Raw genomic sequence first — 22,716 nt, 5'->3', positions numbered from 1 at the left:
TTGTTGCCACTCTAACATGCTGCTGTAAAAAACAGTCATTCAAGAAATCTATAGAAGTCTTGGTAGTGTGTGACCAACCCACAAATTTTAGTCAATGTGTGGAAAGTTAAAATCCCACATTGAGACATTCTGATTTGCTGGTCCACTTTATATCCCTCTATGGCTTTTTGGTATACTCATCACAGTCATTTAGACTATAAAACACTCCTACCCATAATTGTGCTTTCCCAGTGCTTATATCACACCAAACTGACTCAATGTTGCACTCGTCAAGACAACTGGAGTCACTGTAGTAGATTTAATATTCTTCTTAACTAAGAGCATAACCCTTCCACCTCTCCTGCTCTGTCTGTTTGTACTTCCTGTATATATTGTATTCCCCATATTCAAATTCAGCATCTTGTTACTCTAACACAGCCCACGTATTCATTTGTCCCATTATGAGCCACAGCAGGGTGGGAAATCAGATACCTTGCTTTCTAGGCTGCTGCATGTACCAATGGTAGCAATGCAAGAATCACTTTCACCTCTGCCTGTGGCTCTAGTTAACTGTTAGTCTTTGTATTTACCCTAAGCTAGCAGTTTTCTGACCCACCTTTCACAGCCTCAGTGGCATCAGCAAATATTCTTGTGTCCCTTCTATTTAAGTGTATCCCATCCCTGTAAAAACAGTCTCTCTGTTAACAAGCACAGACCACGCTGGGAAAAATTGTAACCCATGGGCCTTGCATATTCTCTCCAGCACCGAATTGATTGACAAGGCTCGCAACATATACTCCTCCTATTGTGTCTGGGCAAAATTGTTGACACTTTCAAATTAAATCCTAACTTGCGACTTTTTGCCAACGTTGCCCAGCCATTGCACATTCTCTTAGTGCCGCCACCCAGGTTTCAGGAATGTTTGTTCTGTGGGCACTGTGTAGGAGTTGACTACCTGGAAATGAAATATTTTGACAATATAAGAGATGCCAAAAGAAGTGCAAATTTAAAATGATGCATTTATGGCCTTTTTAGACCTCTGACTTCAGATGAAATAATACAAAATTTTTGTTGTTGTAAATAACTGCTAGAAAAAAACCATAGGTCAAGATATTTTCAACGTCTTGTCTTCTTATTTGGAATCTGTGGTTTGCCATGGAGCTGGTGTGCTGGAATATGCACTGACAGTGCTCCCTCATGTTTGGCTCAATAAAAGGCTTTGTTACATAAGTCAAAAAAACAAAACCCTGATATCATAATGACCCACTGTTCCCTACTGCAGGAAGCTCTTGTTTCAAAAACTACTATTGAGGAGGATTTAAAATAAGCCCTTGATGTTCACAGCAATATCAAGGGCATGTTTTAAGCCTTTGTGTGTTAGTTTTAAGCAGCGCCCTCTTAAGTCATGCATATTTGCAAAGCTGTGTGAAAATATGCAAAACAACCACGACTCTCCTTCTATACACCAAAGTTAGATGGTTTTCACGAGGGAAATTTTTAACAAGGGTATTTGAGTTGTAAGAGGAAGTACTGCTTTTCATCAAAGATAATAATAAAGCCAGTTTTTCTACTTTCTTGATGATACAAAATGGTTTCTAGACTAGTAACCAGATATTTATCAGCGCCTTAAACACCAGCATCCAGAGCCCAAAAGGAAACATTCTAATTTCCACAGACTGACTTCTTGCATTCAAGAATAAACCCAGAGTTTGGAAAAAAAAAAGGGCCTTTCAAGTGGAAATATTGAAATGTTTCCATGCCTGGTTCAGGGTCAGACAAATTATAAGGAAGTTATTCCATTAATTATAACTCAGCGATTCTACATGACTGATAATTATCAGTCATGTAGAATCACTGACAGAAAAGCTTGACCAATACTTTCCTTCTTTGTCATGAGAAATGCATTACTTAGGATTCCTTTTGTTCAGTTGTCACCAAATTCATGAAATATACTCAGTCTGTCTGAAGAAGAACTGACTAAACTGTTGTGTGATTGAACTTTGTAGATAAAATTCAATAGTGTCACATGATGTGTTTGGATTACAATAAGAAAAGAGTATTGTGCAAACTCAGCAAAAGCAGTGATCATCTTACTGTCAACTTCTTACCTCTGTGAATAAGTTTCCTAATGTCTCATGACAAAAATTAAAAGTAAAGGAAGAAATTGTCTGCTGTTGAGGAAGAACTGTGATTGTGTATGTCAAAAATTTCGCCAAGAATTCAACGTTTGTGGAAAAAGAAATAAGCTCAAGTATCACACTGAAAGTAAACCTTATGTTTACTTTCAATGCGAACTTTATTTTGATGTTTAAATAAACTTTATTTTGATTTTATATGTTTATATTTGAACTTGTAAAATAATTTTTCATATATGAAAAATTGTTTTACAGGTTCAAATATGAAAATTTAGTGGATTCCTCTATGAAAAAAAAGGTTGAGAATCACTGACTTAGAGGATTACAGAGATAGGAATTACAGCTGCAACAGAATGTAAACTGTGATAGTTTCCATTCTGTTGGAAACTATTGGCTATGCTGGTTTACCAATTTGTAAAGGTCTGGGATACTAGGATTTTGCCATTTAGGAAAATTAATTAATGCACCAGACAGGCAATAAGGTTTTTATTTATAATTCCTACAAAATGCTGTGCTTGTATGGCACATCAGGAAGATTAATGTCTCCATTGTTGGTCTTACCAACAGTAGTTATTTTATATGTGCTGCTTTCAGGACAGTGCTTCAGTTATTTTGACAGCAGGCAAGGGGTACTTTGTGTCTATTAGTCTAATTAAAATGTATACCTGTCAGAAGTATGGCTTTGAAATTTTAACTTTAAACCAGGGAGATATTCTGCATCTAGCTGGGTATTGCAACTGATTTTGCTATAATTTGACTGGATGTTTGTATAAAGATTAAATCGCTTTTAATTGATTCAGTGAAAATCAGTTGTGTAATTCAAATTATTATTTTAATGGCATACCAGGAGGCTTTTCCCACTGCTCGCTTTGCTTGCCCATCCCCATGTATGCTTTTCTATGTAAAATGTAGAAGTACACGGAGTAAGTCAAATCTTTTCTACGTAAAAGACACCTGTCGAAACGCACTGGTCAATATCTAATCAGGAAATGACCTATGTAATTATTTACCTGTGCATTTGTAGTGCGCGTAATCCTCAAGGTCGAATAAATATCACTTTAAAACTCTAGAACGGTGTACACTCTCCAACATGGTGGCAAGCAAAACAGTGGGAAAGCAGTGACTGACAAGTTGTGACTCCCATATTTCGACAAACAGACAGGAACAAAGCAGTGATTGGCACTGCTTTCCCCACCTACTGTCCTCCTAGATTGATATGCCTAGGGTGTTTTTCCCCACATTTGCCACTTTTTAAATCGAGAACTCGTTTTCCCATTTTAAAACAGCATGATGGAGGGAAAAACACCCTACCTAAGCTAAGTCCCCTCCTTGACGACACGAAACAATCAGAAAAGGGAGTTGCCTTCACCTGTCAATTATTGCCGTCTTCCTCGCTTTCATCGAAGTACCTGCCGGTGTATACTATACTGGACTTCAGCCAATATCACTAGGTAATTATTTACCTGCATTTACATAGGTCACTTAGGAAAAGGCCTTTTGCTTCGGGTTCCATAATACATGAGGAATATTATTGCATCCGAAAGAGCAAGACTGGAATATTTACAAACTATACAAATATTTAAAATATTTACAAAATATTAAACCACAATATTTACAAATATACAATATTCATTAATATGCAAAAACTGTTACAATGGAACATCAAATGTTAGACAGAATCACGTGCACGAGGTCGGTGAACATTATGGAGGCAGTTGTCAATAATTAATTGCATTTGTAGTGACATAATTGCTTTGCCCTCTTCTTCCATTGGCTCGAATAAATCTCACTAGGAGGAAAACTTTTTTAATGTATAGATAGATAAGCTTGTAGCTTATACCTGTTAGTTGTCTATAGAAGTGTGTCACACAGGCAAGTTGAGTTTAAAAAACCTGGAATGATTTGTGTGTTTTGGGGGCCCCTACTCCCTCTGTCTGAAATTGGAAAATACAAGTTTGATTGGAGAGGATTTTAGAAATTCCTCCAGTAGTAGATGGGAATTGAACTCTGAACTCTATAGATGATAGTTAGATGGTGATGTATTGTGTTGATTATGATGCTGCAAAGGACTGTAATTTGTTATGTAGCTACCAATAAAAATAATTATATATTTAAAGAAACATACACCGAATGGTAAGTTTATTAGACACACTAAGCATTATACAGGTACATTATAGCAGCTTCAAGTTATCTGGGCATGGACACGAAAGCTGCTGAAAGCATTCCATAGGGATGCTGGCTCATGCAGACTCAATCACATCCCCTTAGTTACCTGAGATATGACAGTGATGTACTCCTCTGATGAATAGCTTATTTCACTTCATTCAGTAATTGCTTAATTGGATAGAGATCTAATTTAGTTATCCTCATGCTCCTGGCACTATTGAAGGATTTGTACCATGTGACGTGGCACATTACCATGCTGGAAGTAACTGTTACTAGATGGATTAAACTGAGAATGAAGGTATGCAATTGGTTGGAAGCAATGTTCAAATAGGATATGGTATTCAGACTGATCCATTGGTATCAGGGGACCTGACATGTAGTGTTTGACACCTGCTATGATGGAGCTGTTGATTCATGCTGCTGTTGCCAAACCCTGATCCTGCCATTAGCATGGAACAATTGGAAATGGGATTTTCAGATTAGGTGATCTTCCCACTCCTTAGATGTCCAATACTGGTGCTAGTGCTATATCTATAACTGCTTGTTTTTAGCTAAAAGGAGTGGACAAATTGTCTGTTGTAATTCTCCAACTGCGAACAGCTCTCAGCCTTCCTTTTCATATTCTCAACTTCTATTGGCTTCTCACATCAACAAGCTGTCTCTAGCCACAGGACTCCTATTGGATGGATATTTTCTGGTTGTTGGGCCAGTCTTGGTACACTCAAGATACTGTTGTGAATGTTGAGCACCTCAGCAGGGCAGCAGTACACTGGCATATTTGATACTGATTATCATACTGTGCTCAGAGTAAAATAGGTCATCTTCTGCCCCATTCTCTTGCTAAATTGTATGTACATATACATACATACATACTCTCTGTATTTGGCTACTTGTGTTATATAGCCTGCTATGTAGACACATCTCTCTCTCTCTCTCTCTCTCTGATAGAGTGATTGATCCTTGGGTGAATGGAGAGTGCCCAGTAAACTGACTACCCAGTTCATATATCTAAATAACTAAAAAAAAAAGAAAATTTTGCTGTAAAAGTAAGATTTCTTATTTGTTTTGGGACCACTTGGCAAATTATGATCAATGGTACTTGACTGCTTTATGAAACATAGCTTAGTGAGCATAGCATTTTTTTTTTATCATAAATTAGAACCAAAAACATTATCCTGTACCAGTGCAGCACTTCAGCAAATTTCACTAACTTAACTATGGGCAAAAGTTTCATTACATTATTATTATGTTAAGTTAAGTAAATATGGGAATGAGAAGAACAGAATTGTTCAGTGCAAGCAATGAAGTTGCTAAAGCAGGCACATTTTAAATGTTATTTGAACACTGCTCTCTGAATATTCTGTATTGCACAAGAAGTTCCCAGCACATATCATCTCAGACATACCCAGCATAAGTCTTGTTAGTCTGCTCATTGATCAGTGGTATGTAATATGCAAGTATGGGTTGTGGAATAGAACTTGGACTTTGAGTGGGTTGGTGATTTGATGCCACTCCAGTAACCTTTCTATGCATGCATGTAACTGAATCCATACCTCCCCAAATCGACCATGGAGGATGTTATAAATAACATCATAAATAACAATTTGTGCATTACTAGGCAAATCACCTAGTAATGCACAAATTGCCTGTTTATCTGTAGTCAGTTTGAATTAGTGTATGTGAACTAGAACACGTTTTATGTATTTTATTGTAGATTAAAAAACAAGTGATATTTACTAAGAGAAAATTTGCATTAAATTTTATTTCAAATTATGGAAAGTGCAACAGAAACCTAAGAAATGTTAAAAATAGCTTTAGAAGAAAATGCTATGTTGTTAGTTGAAGGTTTTCAGTGGTTCACAAAATGTGAAGAGGGCTGCTTGTCCATTGAAGACGATCCTCATTTTATTCATCCCTCAACTTCAAAAACCACTGATTCAGTTGCTCATGATCTGATCAGGAGCAAACGGTGTTCAACTATTAGCAACGTTGCTAGTGAAATTAGTATTTCTCGTGGAAAATCAGTTGACAATAAAATTGATTGACATTGATTGTTTTTTTTTCTATCATTACTGGTGACAAATCATTGATGTGTTGCTGTGGCCTAGAAACAAAAGCCCAGTCCTCTCAACGGAAGCCTCAGTCTTTTTCAAGGTCCAGAAAGGCAAGGAAATCTTGGTCAAATGTGAAGATCCTGCTTATCATGTTTCTTGAGCCATAGGGCATTGTTTCTTCTGAATTTGCCCTGTATGGTCAAATAGTGAATACTAAAAAACAGTCTTACATAATGCTGTTTAGAGAAAATGGCTGGAAAAGTGGGCTTTGGGGAATTTATGTGTCTTGTATCTTGACCATGCCACTGCACACCTTTGCACTTTCCATTCAAGAATTTATTGCAAAGCACTCCATCACTGTTGCCCTCTATCCATCTTACTCACTAGGTTTTGTTCCTTGTTTTTTCTTTTCCAAGCTTCAAGTTCCATTGAAAGGTCCTAGAATTGCAAAGACAGGAAATTATTCAGAATGTGATGCAGGAGCAATTAGCAATTCCAGAAGAAGTTTACCATAAATTGCCTCCAGAAGTTGCATAATTTTTGCAATAGGTGTATTCATTGTCAAGGAGACCACTTTAAAGGTGATCCATGTGAATAACTGGTAAGCTTTATCATTTTGCAAATAATTAGTTCATCCCTGAACTTTTTGATTAAACCTTGTGTGTGTGTGTGTGAGAGAGAGAGAGAGAGAGAGAGATTAACTAACCTAATTTTGGAAATTTAAATTGTTGGCTAAAACTTGGACTGTATAATGATGATCATTTATTTTTTCAGATTTTATTGCCTAATAATATTTCACAATGCAAGTGTGTTTGCTGATACTTATTCTTGTTGTTCGTGCTTTTGCTGTTAATCATCATAAAGCTGAAACTGAAGATAATGAATTTGCAGAATTTGAGGAATTTGATGAGGAAGAAGAAGAAATTGTTGTTAAAGATACAGATACAAAAGTCAAACATGAAGTAAAGCCTTCAGAAATACCTCCACAGTTTGAAGATGATGAAGATGAAGCACAAGTGGAGGTAAGGAACAATTTGAAATATTAGTACTTAATTTTGGTGGTAATTTTAATGAAATAAACTGACCACTTAAATTTTACATATGCAGTTTTTTTTTTCCCCTGATCTCCAACTCTTAGCAGCTTCTGCAATTTTCTCTCTGCCACCAGTTTTCAGTCTTTTAAATCTTTCTCTCTCACTTTATTTTTCTGTCTCTCATCCACATAGCCACTTCATGCCTGTTTCTGAAAAGTCACCCACTTCAGTTTAGGGTAAGCAAACAAAAAACTGTAGGCTGAAGGAGTCTATAAAAATCTGTTTAAAACACTTAAAACTATATAGCACTCTGTTCATTCTAACTTTAATCCTGAAAAAGATACATCATCAAGCAAATAGTATTAGTGTTAATCATATAGTGAAGGAAGCCACAGGCTTTTTTTGCTGTACTGGGGAAAAAAAAAAAAAAGAGAGAAAGATAAAAGAAAATATATAAAAATATAGATAAGAAAATAGACTAATCATGTGCTTCCCTCCTCATGTAGCCCAAATGGCCTTTGAATTTCTCCAAGTTGTCAGCCTCAGTCACTCTTGGAGGCAACCCTTCTCAGTAATCAACAACTTGCTAGCTAAAAGAGAACTTTCTGGAGTTTTTGGAATCTTTCCCCATAATTTGAATTTGTGATCCCTAGTTCTGAATCCTTTATAACTGAAAATTTCACCTTCATTCATTCATTCATTCATTCATTCATTTTACTATAGCCCCAAAGCCTTAGAGACTTCAATCAGGTTCCCTCTAAGGTTGCCAAATTCTGTAGCCCACATAATTAGTCTTTCCTCATACAATGGCCATTTTACAGATATAACCATGCAGGTTGTCTTCTTTGAATGCTTTCAAGAATTTCAATATTTTTTATAAGGTGAGGTTTCCATACGTGGATACAGTATTGCAAGTGCGGTCTTACGTTTGCGTTATGTAGTGGGATTAAAACCCCCCCTCTCTATCTCTCTCTCTCTCTCTATATATATATATATATATATATATATATATATATATATATATATCTATCTATCTATCTATCTAGAGGCTATTGTGTACTATAATAAGGCACTACAGTACTATAAGAATTGTGTACGTGTGTTGGGTGGGCCCACTCAGTTTCCTGAAGTGTGGGATGCTGTTAACTGGGAGTTATCCCCTACCCTTTTTAATATGGCTTCTCTTCTCCAGGACTTTGCCCCACTTTCAACGCATGCACAAGAAGAAGTAGAGAAAGACGTAATTGATTTGATGACGAAAGCTCTTGAATTATGAGAAGCAAACTCTCAGTCCCAGAAGCAACCTGTATATTGTTATAGAGAGGCATCAATACGTCACCGATTGGCATCCTTATATCATAATGCTTATAGGAATATGGTTGATGATCGGCGTTGTAAGGAGTTGAGGTTACTTGCCGATTGCCATTATTCCAAGTCATGCAACCTCTTCAGTAGCCTAGAACATCACAATGAATATTTAAGGATACTTTTGGAAAGAGTGGGTCTATGGGAGCACTATCTTGAAAGTTTAACAGGCTTCGGTTCTCAGTTGAGAGCACTTCAAACTTTGATGCACCATATGGTAGAAGCTAGACCAGTTCTGCGTAATTTAGATATCCTTCATGAAAATCAGGGTGCTGTTTTGTCAACAGACAGTGAAGAGGACATGCTAGAAAGGTCTCGTATGTTGTTTTTATTTTTAGAACGAATACAGCATGTAGTAAAGCATATCATAAAACTATATTCCACCAGGTCTTCAAAGCATGAAAAGATATTAAAGAAGTGGAATTTAATATCAAAAGAAACTATAAAACCATCTGATAAATTACTGGCAGATCACTTCGACAGTTTATTGGCTAAAATAGGTGCACTTTTGGAAAAAACTTCATAACAAAGAACTGCTTAAAATCGCATATTTTTGCTTTAACAGATCTCTTTTGATATATTATATTGTATATATAATATGTATAATTTTTGTTACTCAAAATAAAAACTATTCTGTTGTTGTTGTTGTAAATACAGTATAATATATCAAAAGAGATCTGTTAAAGCAAAAATATGCGATTTTAAGCAGTTCTTTGTGCGCCTCCGTAGCCAGGTGGGAAGGAGCAGCAGTGCGTAGCACATGCTTCTTGATTAGACCGGGGTTCGAGCCCGTCACCACCAAATACGGAGTATGCGGAAAGGTCAAGGAATGACCACCGCATATCCCGGAGCAATATGGCCTTAGTTGCTAATGCTCCTAAAAACCAAATAACAAACAGCAGTTCTTTGTTATGAAGTTTTTTCCAAAAGTGCACCTATTTTAGCCAATAAACTGTCGAAGTGATCTGCCAGTAATTTATCAGATGGTTTTATAGTTTCTTTTGATATTAAATGTTAAACAACTGTTCCTAAAGCTTAGGTAAATACTTTAGGGATAATTTAAGCTAAAATAGATTTTATTTTACTTTCTAATAATTGCTACTATTTTGAAATACTGTAAATAAAAATGTATATAAGTTTAAATTGTGCTCCGCAATGTCTTGGAGGTGGAAAATCTTTTGTGCAGAATTTTTGTAATAAAAAAGATCCTGAAGCTTTAAAAAAAATGAAAAAAAAAATATCTAGAGGTTATTGATTGTTAAATCATTGATAGGACACTGTGGGCTTTCCTACACAGCTTATAGAACTTCATATCTGCCCATATCACAACTCCAAAATTCCTTTCCACCAAGAATACATTATTTTGGGGTTGATATTCCCCAAGTAAAAGACCCTGCATTTTGCTGCATTAAAACATATCCGCAACCTTTCTGACCATGTTTGAGTGTGTTCAAGTTGTCCTGAAAGAGCATTGCTTGATACTAATCATTAACCACTCTCCCAGTCATCATCTTCAAATTTTGATGTCATGCCCTTTATCCTCTTGTCGATGTTGTTTATGAAAATCAGAAACAACAGTGGTCCAAGATCCGATCCTTGGGGAATCTGGCTTCTAACATTGCACCAATCCGAAAAATATTCATTAGTCACAACTCACTGTCCCCTGCCATATAGTCATCTTATTATCCATCTTAGAACCTTTTTCATGATCCCTGCCTGTTTCAGCTTATACAGTAGTCTTCCATAAGGCTCTGAGTCAAATGCCTTTCTAAAATCCAAATAAGCCATTTCAAAATTATTTCCTACGTCCAGTGGCCCTGGGTGCCAAGCAAATTCAAGGTCAAGCATCCAGTGCAAATTATCTAGCGATCTTTCTCAGCAATAAAAGTTTTTATAAGTTATATTATTCTCTCTCAGCAGTTCATTTATAAACTAGTTCTACACTTGGGAAGTCAAGTAAGAAGAGAGAAAGGAAATTCACCTTTCTTTTTTATTACATATATTAATTTCTCTACTAACTGCTTGGCCTCCTAGCAGCCATTGCTCCTGCCTCCCCGTGGCGGGGCTGGAAACCTGGGCGGGAAAGTTAACAGTGCTAGATGAGTGCCTAGGCTGCTCAGATGCAGGATAGTCATTGTAATGCAACGACTATCCTGCATTTGAGCAGCCTAGGCACTCATCTAGCACTGTCATGAAATTGACTATGACACAACAAAGTAAAAAAAAAACTGCATAAGGACATTGAACAACAGGAATACCCATCATTCCTTATCTTACATTCTCTCTCAGACAAATTTGTGAGCACTCTATCTCCGTTTCTTATACAGAAATGCTTAGAAAATGTGGCGGGTTCACCCAAAATGGTGAGAATGCTCAGATCTGGCATCCTACTGGTTGAGACTGTGAGTTGTACACATTCTGAGACTCTGCTGAAACTAACAACAGTTGGAGAACTCTCCGTAGAGGTCACCCTACATGCAACTTTAAATACCTCCAAGGGAGTAATTGCAGAGTGGGATCTGATCAGTGTAACAGAATCTTAACTGGTCCAGAAATTGAAATATCAGAAAAGTTATACAAGCCAAACGCATCAAGATCAGAAAAGATGGAGATCTTATTCCCACATGCATAATTGTGACATTGTTTACCTATCTTACCATCTAGTGTCAAAGCTTGCTATCTCAACTGCTCAGTACAACCTTTTATTTTCACCAAAAATTTGGTCATTCGCAAATGGCTTGTCAAGGAAATATAGTCTGTCCAAACTGTGGATCAAAAGCACATATGCAAACAGACTATGATGATGAAACACTGCAAATTGCAAAGGTGCACATCCAGCCTACTCCAAATCATGTGAACTCAGTAACAGGGAAAAAAAATCTAGAAGTATAGGATAGAATGGAAAGTTACTTACCAAGAGCCAAAGAAGCAAATTATGCTCAGTCCACCCAAGAGGCGCCTCCGTAGCCAGGTGGGCAGGAGCAGCAGTGCGTAGCACACGCGTCTTGATTAGACCTGGTTTTTCTACACTTGGAAAGTCAAGTAAGAAGAGAGAAAGGAAATTCACCTTTCTTTTTTATTACATATATTAATTTCTCTACTAACTGCTTGGCCTCCTAGCAGCCACCAGATATGGAGGATGCGGAAAGGTCAGGGAATGACCACCGCATATCCCTCCAGCAGTATGGCCTTAGTTGCTAATGCTCCTAAAAACCAAATAAGAAACAACAACAAACAAGCACCCAAGAACATATATGCTGCAGCAATGCAAAAATATCAATCAACAGCAACACAAACTGAAGTCTCAGTTCTCCCAACCATATCCATCGCAGATTGGGCCCGATCTATCCTCTCATCATTAATAAAATACACCGATGAGCCAAAACATTATGATCAACTACCTAATATGATGCTGGTCCTCCTCTATGTGCAGCCAAAACAGCTCATACCCAGTGAGCCATGGATGCTACAAGCTTTTTAAATGTGTCTTGTGGTATCTGGTACCAACACGTAACCAGCAGATTCTTTAACTCCTGCAAGGTCCGTGGTTGATACGCCCCAGATCAAAGTTGCTATTCCAACACAAACCACAGATGCTCAAGGGGATTGATGTCTGGGGAATTTGGAGGCCAGGGCAATACCTGGAAGTCTTCCTCATGTTCCGCGAACCAGTCTCGAATAAACCAGGCGGTGTGGCATGACATCCTGCTGAACGACGTCACCGCCAGAGGGGAAGACTGTTCCCTCCTTGGGTGACTGGACCCAGAGTATCCCAGCAGAACATTCCCCAAAGCATGACACTGCCACCACCAGCTTGTTTTTGTCCCACGGTACATCCAGGCACCATCACTTCCCCAGGTAAACGAAGCACATGTACCCGGTTGCACCACTGTCCACGTGGTGCAATTGGAAACGTGATTCATTGGACCAGATGACCTTCTTCCAATTACTCAAGGTCCAGTTTCGATGCTCGCGTGCCCATTGTAGGCACTGTCTCTGGTGAACTGTGGTTAGCATGGGCATTCGGAGCTGCCTGTGGCTATGCAGCCCCATTTTCAGCAGGGTTCGATGTACTGTGTGTTGTGACACATTACTCCCGTCACCAGTATTCCAATTACTGGCAAGTTGCACCACAGTTGCCATTCTGTTGCGCCTCCGTAGCCGGGTGGGAAGGAGCAGCAGTGCGTAGCACACGCTTCTTGATTAGACCGGGGTTCGAGCCCGTCACCACCAAATACGGAGGATGCGGAAAGGTCAGGGAATGACCACCGCATATCCCGGAGCAATATGGCCTTAGTTGCTAATGCTCCTAAAAACCAAATAACAAACAACAAACAGCCATTCTGTTGTCACGTACCATCCGGGAGAGCTTTCACTCACATCAAGCATCGATTTGCCGTGGTTGTCCAACACCTCGGCGGTGGTTCGTGGGTTTTCCCTCCTTGGACTACTTAGGGCAGGTACTAACCACGGCTGACTGTGAGCATCTCACCAGCCATGCTGTTTCGGATATGCTCTGACCCAATCGTCTGGCCATTACAATTTGGCCTTTGTCAAATTCGCTCAAGTCCGCTGACTTTCCCATCTGAAGAACAAGAGTAACACTGATTATCGGAGCTCACTATCAAGTGTTTTTTATACAGTGTCCAGACCCACGCTGTAGTTCACTTGCAGTTGCTTTGATCTGCATAACGACTCGCCGGTCATAATGTTTTGGCTCATCGGTGTAGATTCCTGAGGTGTAAAAGGTAGTAGATGGAGCCAACAATACTCCAGTCACAGTTCATCCAACACACCACATGGACCGTCAGATGTTACAGAATTGAAAACAAAATTGATTGATTCAGCTCCAACTAAGGAGACAAACAATATTACATTAGCAATCATGGATATTGATAATAATGCTGACTCAGATGAAACCATCTTAGATCTTCACACAGAAGATGACATGGACACTGGATGCCCAATCTTTCCAAATAATGCATCATATCATACAATGGAACTGTAGAGAATTTCATAGTAACATTGATGATATCCATGAACTAATCAGTTGTTATCATCCTGTAGGCAAATTTAACACTACACGTATCTCTCTCAGTTAAAAATTATACGCTTTTTAGGCAAGATGGAACTGTTACAAATAATGTTCACAGGAAGATAACCATACTCCTAGATTCGCGAGTACCTTGCAGACACATTCCTTTACAAACTTCCATTGGAGCCATTGTTACACCTATAGTGATTGACACTTGTTTCTATCTACCTACCTCCCAGTCACCACTATAACATTCATGAACCCGAAGATCTTATTCTGCAGTTGCCAATTCCTATCTGTTTATTGGGTGATGTCAATGGACAGCATCCATTTTGGGATTTTCCCAATGCAGATGGACAAGGACAACTCAATAAAATACTTATTGACAGACAAAACCTAACTGTACTAAATACTGGCTTGCCCACTTACATCCATTTCTTTACAGGAACAACCTCTGCAGTAGATCTGTTCATCTGCTCTCTGTCCCTCTTTCTTAGTATCGAGTGGATAGCTCTTGACAATCTGCTCAACGGTGATCACTTCCCATTAATATGTAAAATTCAAGCATCTCAGAAAACCACATAAAATGGAAATTTTCCAAAGCAGATTGGACAACTTTCCATATATCCTTTGATGATCAGATCATTGAAACCATGTCGATAGGATCAGATCAATCCTATTTACATGGTTACCTATCACATACAAAACAAATGCTGGCAGCTGCATGCAGTTGTAGAATAGATTTGCAGAAACTTGCCTTTAGCCAGTGGGTTGTTGATTGCTGAAACAAGCTTCCATCTGTCATTGTGGAAGTTGACAGCTTAAATAAATTCAAGGCAGAACTAGACAAACTTTTAGAGTAAATGGGTGGGGTGAAATGGGAAGGTTTTTTTTTTTTTTTTTTTCGGCTGATGCTGTTGTACAAGCTTGCTTTCTTGCATCATGTGCCTCTATTGATGCTAATGCTAACCATCCATAGAACCATAAATTATTGCTGGAACAAAGTGTAAGAGTGCAAAAAAAAAAAGAAAATAACCGATGCATGGAATCTGTTTTGCAAGCATCCTATCACCACCAATCTTATAAAAACTGCAAGAGACTTAGAGCCATGGCCTGTCATGTTAGGACAAAAGCTAAATGAGACTCTTGGATTCAGTTTACAAGCTCAATTAATAAAAATTACTGATACAAGAATAATATGGATAAAAAAAAGGAGCTAAATGGCAAATTTCTCCCATTATCCTTCCCACTTCTCAACTGGAATGGGCAGGAGCTTTCTACTCCTGCAGAGTTTGAAAATGCCCTAGGGACTGTATTTTCACTGTTGTCTGCCTTGACAGCACATGATTTATCATTTCAGAAGATCAGTTTTAGACAGAAAATCCCAACGGAACTTCAGACCTACATCTTTGTTACTCTATAATAAACCACTTGCAACTTGTTTGAACAAGTTTGAACTTTAAGAAGGTATATCTGTCTCAAAAAACAGTGCTGCAAGCCCTGACAGAATATATTACATAATGCTCCAGCACTTAGATAATAAATCAGTATCTTTGCTGCTGCACTTCTACAATCAAACCTTCATTGAACATTCATTCCCCAGTTCCTGGCATCACTCCTATGTACTGGCAATTCCCAAACCAGGGAAACATTGCTATATTCCTCAAAATTATAGACCCATTTTTCTCATTAGCTGCTTAAATAAAACCCTGGAAAAATGACTCACTGTCGACTGACTTGGTATCTTGATTCCCAAAATACAATCTCTGTTAATCAATTTGATTCCAGAAAAAATTGGACACCCCTGGATCTCGTGGTCAAAGCTGAAAGAAACATCAGGAATGCATTTATCCAAAATGTGCATCTCATCATTGTGTGCCTTGACATAGAGAAAGTCTTTTACACCACATGGCATTTTGGTATCCTGAGAGATCTCCATTCCCCTGACCTGAGAGGCCACTTGCCATATTTCATACAGAATTTCCTTCAGCATAGGACCTTCAAGTTTTCTATCAACAAGTCCTCTCTCAGATATACAAGGAGTACCACAGGGCTTGGCTCTGTGTCACCTTATTTGCAATAAGAATAAATCACACGACCAAAATTATTCCTGACATGGGAATTCATACTTCTGTGCCGATGTTCTGACTGTTTGTTGCAGTTCTGGGAACTGCAAGAAACAGTCAAATATGCTTCATTGAGCAGCAGCTCCAAATCTAAATTAATAATATTCAGTTATTTATGGCACGGAATGGGTATTGACTATCTTATCAGAAATCTAGATAGATTCAATCACTTTTGTAACAAATGGAAGATGCATTCAGATCCAGAGCCACACCTAAGAAATCATCCTATCTCGGTCACAAACAGTATTTGTTTCCTTGGCCTGATTTTTGTTAGTAAATTGAACTTCTTGGATACATTAAATATCTACGGACAACTTGCCAAAAAATAATGAACACACTCAGAATTATTTCTTTTATATCATGGGTTGCAGATTGTTACACTTTACTTCATTTGTATAGAGTTCTAATCAGATCTCATCTTGATTATAGTGCCCCATTATATGATTCTGCTAGGGAGAGCATGCTAGCATGGCTTGCCCCTATTCAACATTCTGCCCTTGGAATTGTTAAGTGCTTATAGAATGTCGCCAGTTCAAAGTCTTTATATTGAAGGCCATGAGCTTCTCCTAAGCCTCAGGAGAAAGTTGTTACTTCTTAATTATGCAACTAAAATTCAAAGTCGTCTACCTATCCGTTAGGCCTTAATGATCCACAGTTCACAATTTACTATAGAAATAAACCCAGGGCAGCTCGCCTACTGGTATCAGATTTGCAGGCCTTATCACATTCATGTAATATACATTTTGATAAAATTCTCCAAGATCCAAACAATCCAGATCTCTCCCATGGTCCTCTGTTAAACCATCCTGTGACAGTTATTTTCTAAACTGGGGAAAGCACGCCCTTATGGAGTTGTTGTATGTCAATATACAGCTCCATATTGCCCACATCCAGTGGAGTGGGTGCTGCAGCCACCTTCCCTCATAAAACCATTTCCATATTACTTCCCACTGAATGCAGCAGTGGGAAGTACTATATAGCTGAATTATTCACCATCAGGCTTGCACAAAAAAATATTCTCCATCTGTCCATCCAGAAAAGCATGATATGTACAGACTCCCAGAGTGCACTTATAGCCTTAGAGAATATTTCCTCTCATACACATCCTTTAATAAAGTACATAAAAAACTGATGCATGTCCAGGAACTCCAGCAAGTGGTCATCATCTGCTGGATCCCAGGTCATTCTGGGATGTGAGAAAATGAATGTGCAGACTATGCCACGAAACTTCCATCCAACACAGAATTATCACATTATTATGTTCCCTGTCTTGACTACAAATGTAATATACGAAGAATATACTGTATATCTAGGGAAAATGAACACTTCAGTGGCAAGCTCAAACGCATAATAAACTCCATCAAATAAAACCTGAACCACAGTTTTGGACCTCCAGCTTCCATGCACACAGAAAGGAGGAAGTAATCCTAGCAGAGCACAAATTGGTCACAGTCAGCTTACTCACTTTTATCTCCTCACAAGTAATGATCTGCAATGAAGCAATGCAACTCTCCACCTACAATTAAACATATTTCTCATTCAGTTTTCTGCCAAATCTTGAAGAACCTCTGATGCTCTACTGTATCATAGGTAATGATGCTAATCTGTTGGAGTTCTTCCACTTTCTTAAACTGATAAAATTATTTGATCATGTTTGACTGATGTAATAGTAGTCGTGATGCATGTACACCCTTCATACCATTGATAGGTGCAATATGGCCTAAGTGGCCCTTGCACCAAAAATAACAATCTACATTCAGCTCATGGGTAACTATGTCAAAATATCTAACCAGTAAATTTTAAGTTGCAATGTCAGCTACTTCCCTCCAGTTTAGATTAGCTAAGCAAAGCCCTGCCAGAGGCTGTTATGAAAGAACAAAGAATTTATATAGAGTGGTCCTTGTTTTGGGAACCAACATGTGAAAAATGTAGGTACCTAGTTTCCAGATGACACAGTTTGCAGAATTGAAATCTTTCTTGATAAAAGTATCCCTTTGTTCCCCTCACTAATCTTGATGTTCTGCTCTGTACTCATTCTACACTTGTTAGATATTCAGCTAAGTGATTTCTTCATTCTGCTGAATATCCTCTCATGCTCAGTATTGCTATGAGGAATCGTTAAAATCAAAAACTCAGTTCAGACCTTTTGTTTCGGATAAAACTTTGGAGATGCTATTGATAGCTAAGTTTAAATAGCAAGGCCAATTTTGTAAACAAAAGTTATTTCTGAAGAGGAAAAGCCTGCAACAGTATCTTCCTTAAAGCAACATAATCAGATGTTGGCTTCTAACAGATAATCCAAACAGAAATACATTGACAGAAAAATTCTGGGTACACTTTACTGTACTAGGATATGATCATATGACTGTCTTATAAAATAAAATGCCTATGGTCTTAGTGGAATTTAATTTCAAATCCCAAGTTTGGATTTAAAAGCTTTTAAATTCCATCTGTTTCTGATAATCTACTTCCTTCCGAAATCAAAGGTTGGCAGCTATATAACTAGGCCAGCTGTAATCCTAACCGGTGGCCTAACTTTTGTATATTTTATTTTCATTTCAAATTGTTTTAATGCAGTAGTAGAGTGAGAAATAAAGGTTTTCAATATACAGGCAAAACCCCCCCCTCCCATATAACATGGTGTTTCTACAACAGTTTCGCTCTAACACTGTTAGAGAATTGCGCCAAACCTTGCATTAACACTGTATTTTTGAGCTTTTGTGTGGGGGATACCCTGCTGTTATGCTGGATGTAATTTTTTAACATTTCCATTCTTTTTTGTTGATCCGCTAGTCTTTATGCAAAAAAAATTATTGGAAATTCCCATATTTTATTTTGTTGGGAAATCCCCATGTTAGGTTCTGTGCTATTGAACTTGAGCTTGTTTAAGACCATAAAAAATTGTGATTTTGAAACGTGCAATTTGTGACTTTTAAGATTTTTGTAAGGTTATTTTCATTTTTATTTGATCGTTTATAAATTTTTCCGGGTATGTTTTGCTAAACTTTATTCTTAAAAACCGTTATTAATTCACAACAAATAATTTATTTGTTGCAAATTAATAAATTCCAGTCCTAAATTATGCCTAAGGAAAGCAAAAAAAGCACAGCTCATAAGAAACTTCATTTCTCTAGAATCAAAGATTCAAATTTTGGATCGTCTTTAAAAAGAGGAAAAGGTGTCATATGTTGCAAAAAGTTTAAATTTAAATGAAGCAACGTTCTGGACCAGACCATAAGAAAAATGAACAGAAAATTAGAATTGCTGTTGCTGCAGGATCTTTCATTTCTGCAAATATGGCAGTTCCTCCTTGCGCCAGTAATTGAGAAAATGGAAAAAACACTCAGTATTTGGAGTGACAATAGCGGTAAAAAATGGATCCCATTAGATGGCAATTTAATTAAACAAAAGGCATTAAAAATTTATAACCATTTGAAAGAAAATGGAGAACCTTCTGTTAATCCAGAATTTGTTGCCAGTAAAGATTGGTTTGAGCGATTTAAAAACCACTTCTCATTACATAACATAAGAATTCAAAGGGAAAGTGCATCGGCTGATAATGAAGCTGCCAAGAAGTATACAGAGGAATTTCAAAAAAATATTGAAGAGCATGGACACCAGTGCTGTGCCTAGGTATGAGGGGAATGGGAAGTCACCTGGGGCCTGAGAATGTAGGGGGCCTAAATTCTGATGATATATATATATATATATATATATTTTTTTTTTTTTTAAATTTAAAAAAATGGTTGTTTCTTATGTAATACTTTAATTATACAAAAAAAAAATTCAATATTGCCTTATTTATGTTGCAGTAAATTTATTCATTTTTTAATCAGATGTTAAAAGAAATTAAATTTTTCCTATTTTTATTATTTAAACCTAGTTTTAATGCAACAAAAACCCACAATAATGTAGATTGACATTTAAAACTGTTTGCTTTGCTCTGAATGTAACGATATGTTACGAGACTGCATTAAATAAAATCAAGGAACAGGCCAAAGGAAAAGAATCAAAATTGTAGTCTGAAATACAAGGTTTGTTAACAGAAATTACTTCTTTTAAATATATTATAAGTATAGTTGTTTGGTATGAAACACTGAGTATTATACATAAAGTAAAGCCATGCAAAGTTTAGAACATCAGGATTTAAATTGTACATGGATAAAGGACATTGCAACTGAGTTGGAAGTACTGTCAGTGTTACCAGAAGTGTGAGTTTCTAGAAAAACAATGTGACTTTATCTATGAAACTTCATCAGATGAACACCTATTGATCCAACCAAAAGGTTTGAAATGGATTTTTTAATATAATGATCGATGTAGCTATCGTTAGCCTACAAGAAATATTTGATCAGATCAATTAAATATCCTCTGCTTTTCATCTTATTCTAAAATCAGAAAACTTCATGAATTTATTTGAAAGTGCAATAGAAATGAAATGATCTTGAAGAAATTCTCACTGGCAAAGATGGGAGTAGTGACATCAATGTCAAAGAGTTACATCAAGAAATCCAATCTTTGCAACATGTTTTAAAAGGGGATAAAAAATTAGTTGCTTAGAATTATTGACATTTATCTGTTAGTTGAATTATTGATTTATTAGTTGAATTATATCCTAACATCACCATTTCTCTTCGGATATTATTAACATTGTCAATTACAGTTGCATCTGGAGAGAGGAGATTTTCAAGACTCAAAATGATTAAAACGTATTCACGAGCAACAATTGGCCAAGAAAGAATTAATGGATTGGCCATTATGTCAATAGAACAAGATGTACTAAAAGATATAAAAACATCAGACATTATAGACAAATTTATATCAAGTAAATATCGTAAGGTAATGATGCGAAAACTTTTTAAGTTTATATAAATAATGTACTGGTTGTTAAAGTTAAATAAATAATTATGACTTGAATAATTTTTAAGTGTTTCCTTTTTTTCTTTCTTTCAATTTTATGAATTCCACCTTTAATTTTTGTGGGGGGTCCAAGATGAATATTTTGCCCAGGGCCAGCAGAAGTCTAGGTACAGCACTGACAGATACACACCACACCAAGTTTTCAATGCTGATGAGACAGGTCTTTGGTGGAAAAAAATGTCAAACAACATTTATTTGGAAAAATAGAGAAAACTGCACCAGGTTTTAAGGCATCAAAAGATCGTATAACGTTACTTATGTGCAGTAATGCATCAGGAGATTACATTACACGAAACCTAAGCTTGTTTATAGATCCTCTAATCCTCATGCAATGAAAGGTGTAAATAAAAACTCATTACTGGTATTTTGGAAGGCAAATAATAAAGCTTGAGTAACTGCTGATTTATTTAAAGAATGGTTTCTAAATTGTTTTGTGCCAGATGTGGAAAACTATTTAAAGTGGAGAAATTAAAGATTTTTCCACTTTAAAATTTGAAATATTGGAAAATCTTTAATTTTTTCTAGATTTCAAAGTTTTATTACTATTGGATAATGTGCCAGGCCATCCAAAAGATTTAAGTCATCCAAACTTTGAAATAATGTTCCTACCACCTAATACAACTTCTTTAATTCAGCCATTTCATTATGGCATTATATCCGCCTTTAAAACTCATTACATCAGAAAATCATTACAGTGGATTTTGGAAAAAATTGATTCTGAATCTATAAGTGATGGAGGCATGGAAACATTTTTCAATTGTGAACTGTATCGGAATCATAGCTTTATCGCTCAAAGAAGAAAACTGTCAACATTAAATGCATGTTGGAAAAATGTACGGCCAGAGTCAGTTCATTCAGGAAATATGGCCGAACTGGAAGAAAACAGAATAGGTGCGATAGTAGCACTTGCTAAGTTGGTAGGAGGAGAAGGTTTTGATGATATGACTACTGGTAGAGAAAGAGGCTGGCGAAGCTGATGTGGTGGAAATGGCATCGGTGGTAAACCAAATCAATTCAGAGGATGAAAGCACAGATAAATTCTGAAGTTCCAAATTTTACATTAAAAAGCATATGGGAAGGCATGAACTTAGCCGAGCAATTAGTCTTATTAGTCTTATTTTTTGAATGCAGATCCTTCAGCTTTTAAAGGAGCACAAAGTTCAAAAGCTTCGAAAATGCTTTTGCCTCTCAACCAGCTGGGTCGGTGTGACTAGAAAATGGAAGCCAGCCGGCGTTGTGAACATTAAAATCACCAACTAAAATTACCTCACTGTTAGGAAAGTTGGACTGGAGAGAGTCAAGTTGCAAAGAGAGGAAGTCAAAGAGCTCCAAGTGATTATTGGAGTTGGGAGAATGGTAGAGACAACAGATGAATTTGACCCAGTGTGGTAGAGAGATTTTAAGCCAGAGAAGATCGAAGGATGAATTACCAAGGAATTGGTAATTCATCCTTCGATCTTCTCTGGAATTGGTAACAATCTCTGACAAGGAATATCAGAACGGACGTTTGCACAAGTACCACCTTTGAGGCGAAAGGAATCATACAGCGAATAATTTGGGCATCTGAGATGAGTAGTAGTTGAATCAACCGATAACTGAGATACTGTCAGAAAACGTACATGGGGTTTGGCAGACTGCAAGTGGAAATGGACATCGTTGAGATTAGAATTGAGACCACCTATATTTTTGAATTTGGGAATTTGTGAAAACGACCAGGCTGCCATACAAGGAAACTGAACTTGGCCTGTTATAACGTAAGATCACTCATCGGTGAAGACAGGATATTAGAGCTAGAAAAGGAATTAGAAAATGTGAATTGGAATATCATTGGTTTGGCTGAAACAAGAAGAAGAAATGAAACACTTATAAGTTTATCAAGTGGAAATCTGCTGTACACCAATG

General features: G+C 37.2%; 1 protein-coding gene across 4 annotated transcripts in view; it reads left to right on the top strand.

The window, feature by feature from the left end:
• Window positions 1-22,716, top strand: part of LOC150079459 (PAT complex subunit CCDC47) — a 264,969-nt gene that overhangs the window by 14,151 nt on the left and 228,102 nt on the right. For 2 of the 4 annotated variants that reach the window (XM_090383779.1, XM_090383781.1), the window contains exons 2-3: window positions 6,751-6,935; window positions 7,109-7,356. In XM_090383779.1, coding sequence (XP_090239905.1) covers window positions 7,135-7,356 — 222 coding nt within the window. In that variant the 5' untranslated portion in view covers window positions 6,751-6,935; window positions 7,109-7,134. Of the gene's footprint in view, window positions 1-6,750; window positions 6,936-7,108; window positions 7,357-22,716 lie in introns of those variants that run through there. The other 2 variants (XM_090383780.1, XM_090383783.1) reach the window with 2 other exon arrangements.

This window comes from Mastigoproctus giganteus, chromosome 10 (genome assembly GCF_048544385.1).
Source record: "Mastigoproctus giganteus isolate SK-2022 chromosome 10, ASM4854438v1, whole genome shotgun sequence".
Lineage (NCBI taxonomy): Eukaryota > Metazoa > Arthropoda > Arachnida > Uropygi > Thelyphonidae > Mastigoproctus > Mastigoproctus giganteus.
Note: the sequence above shows the minus strand (reverse complement) of the source record. Positions and strands in the feature narration are given on the sequence as shown.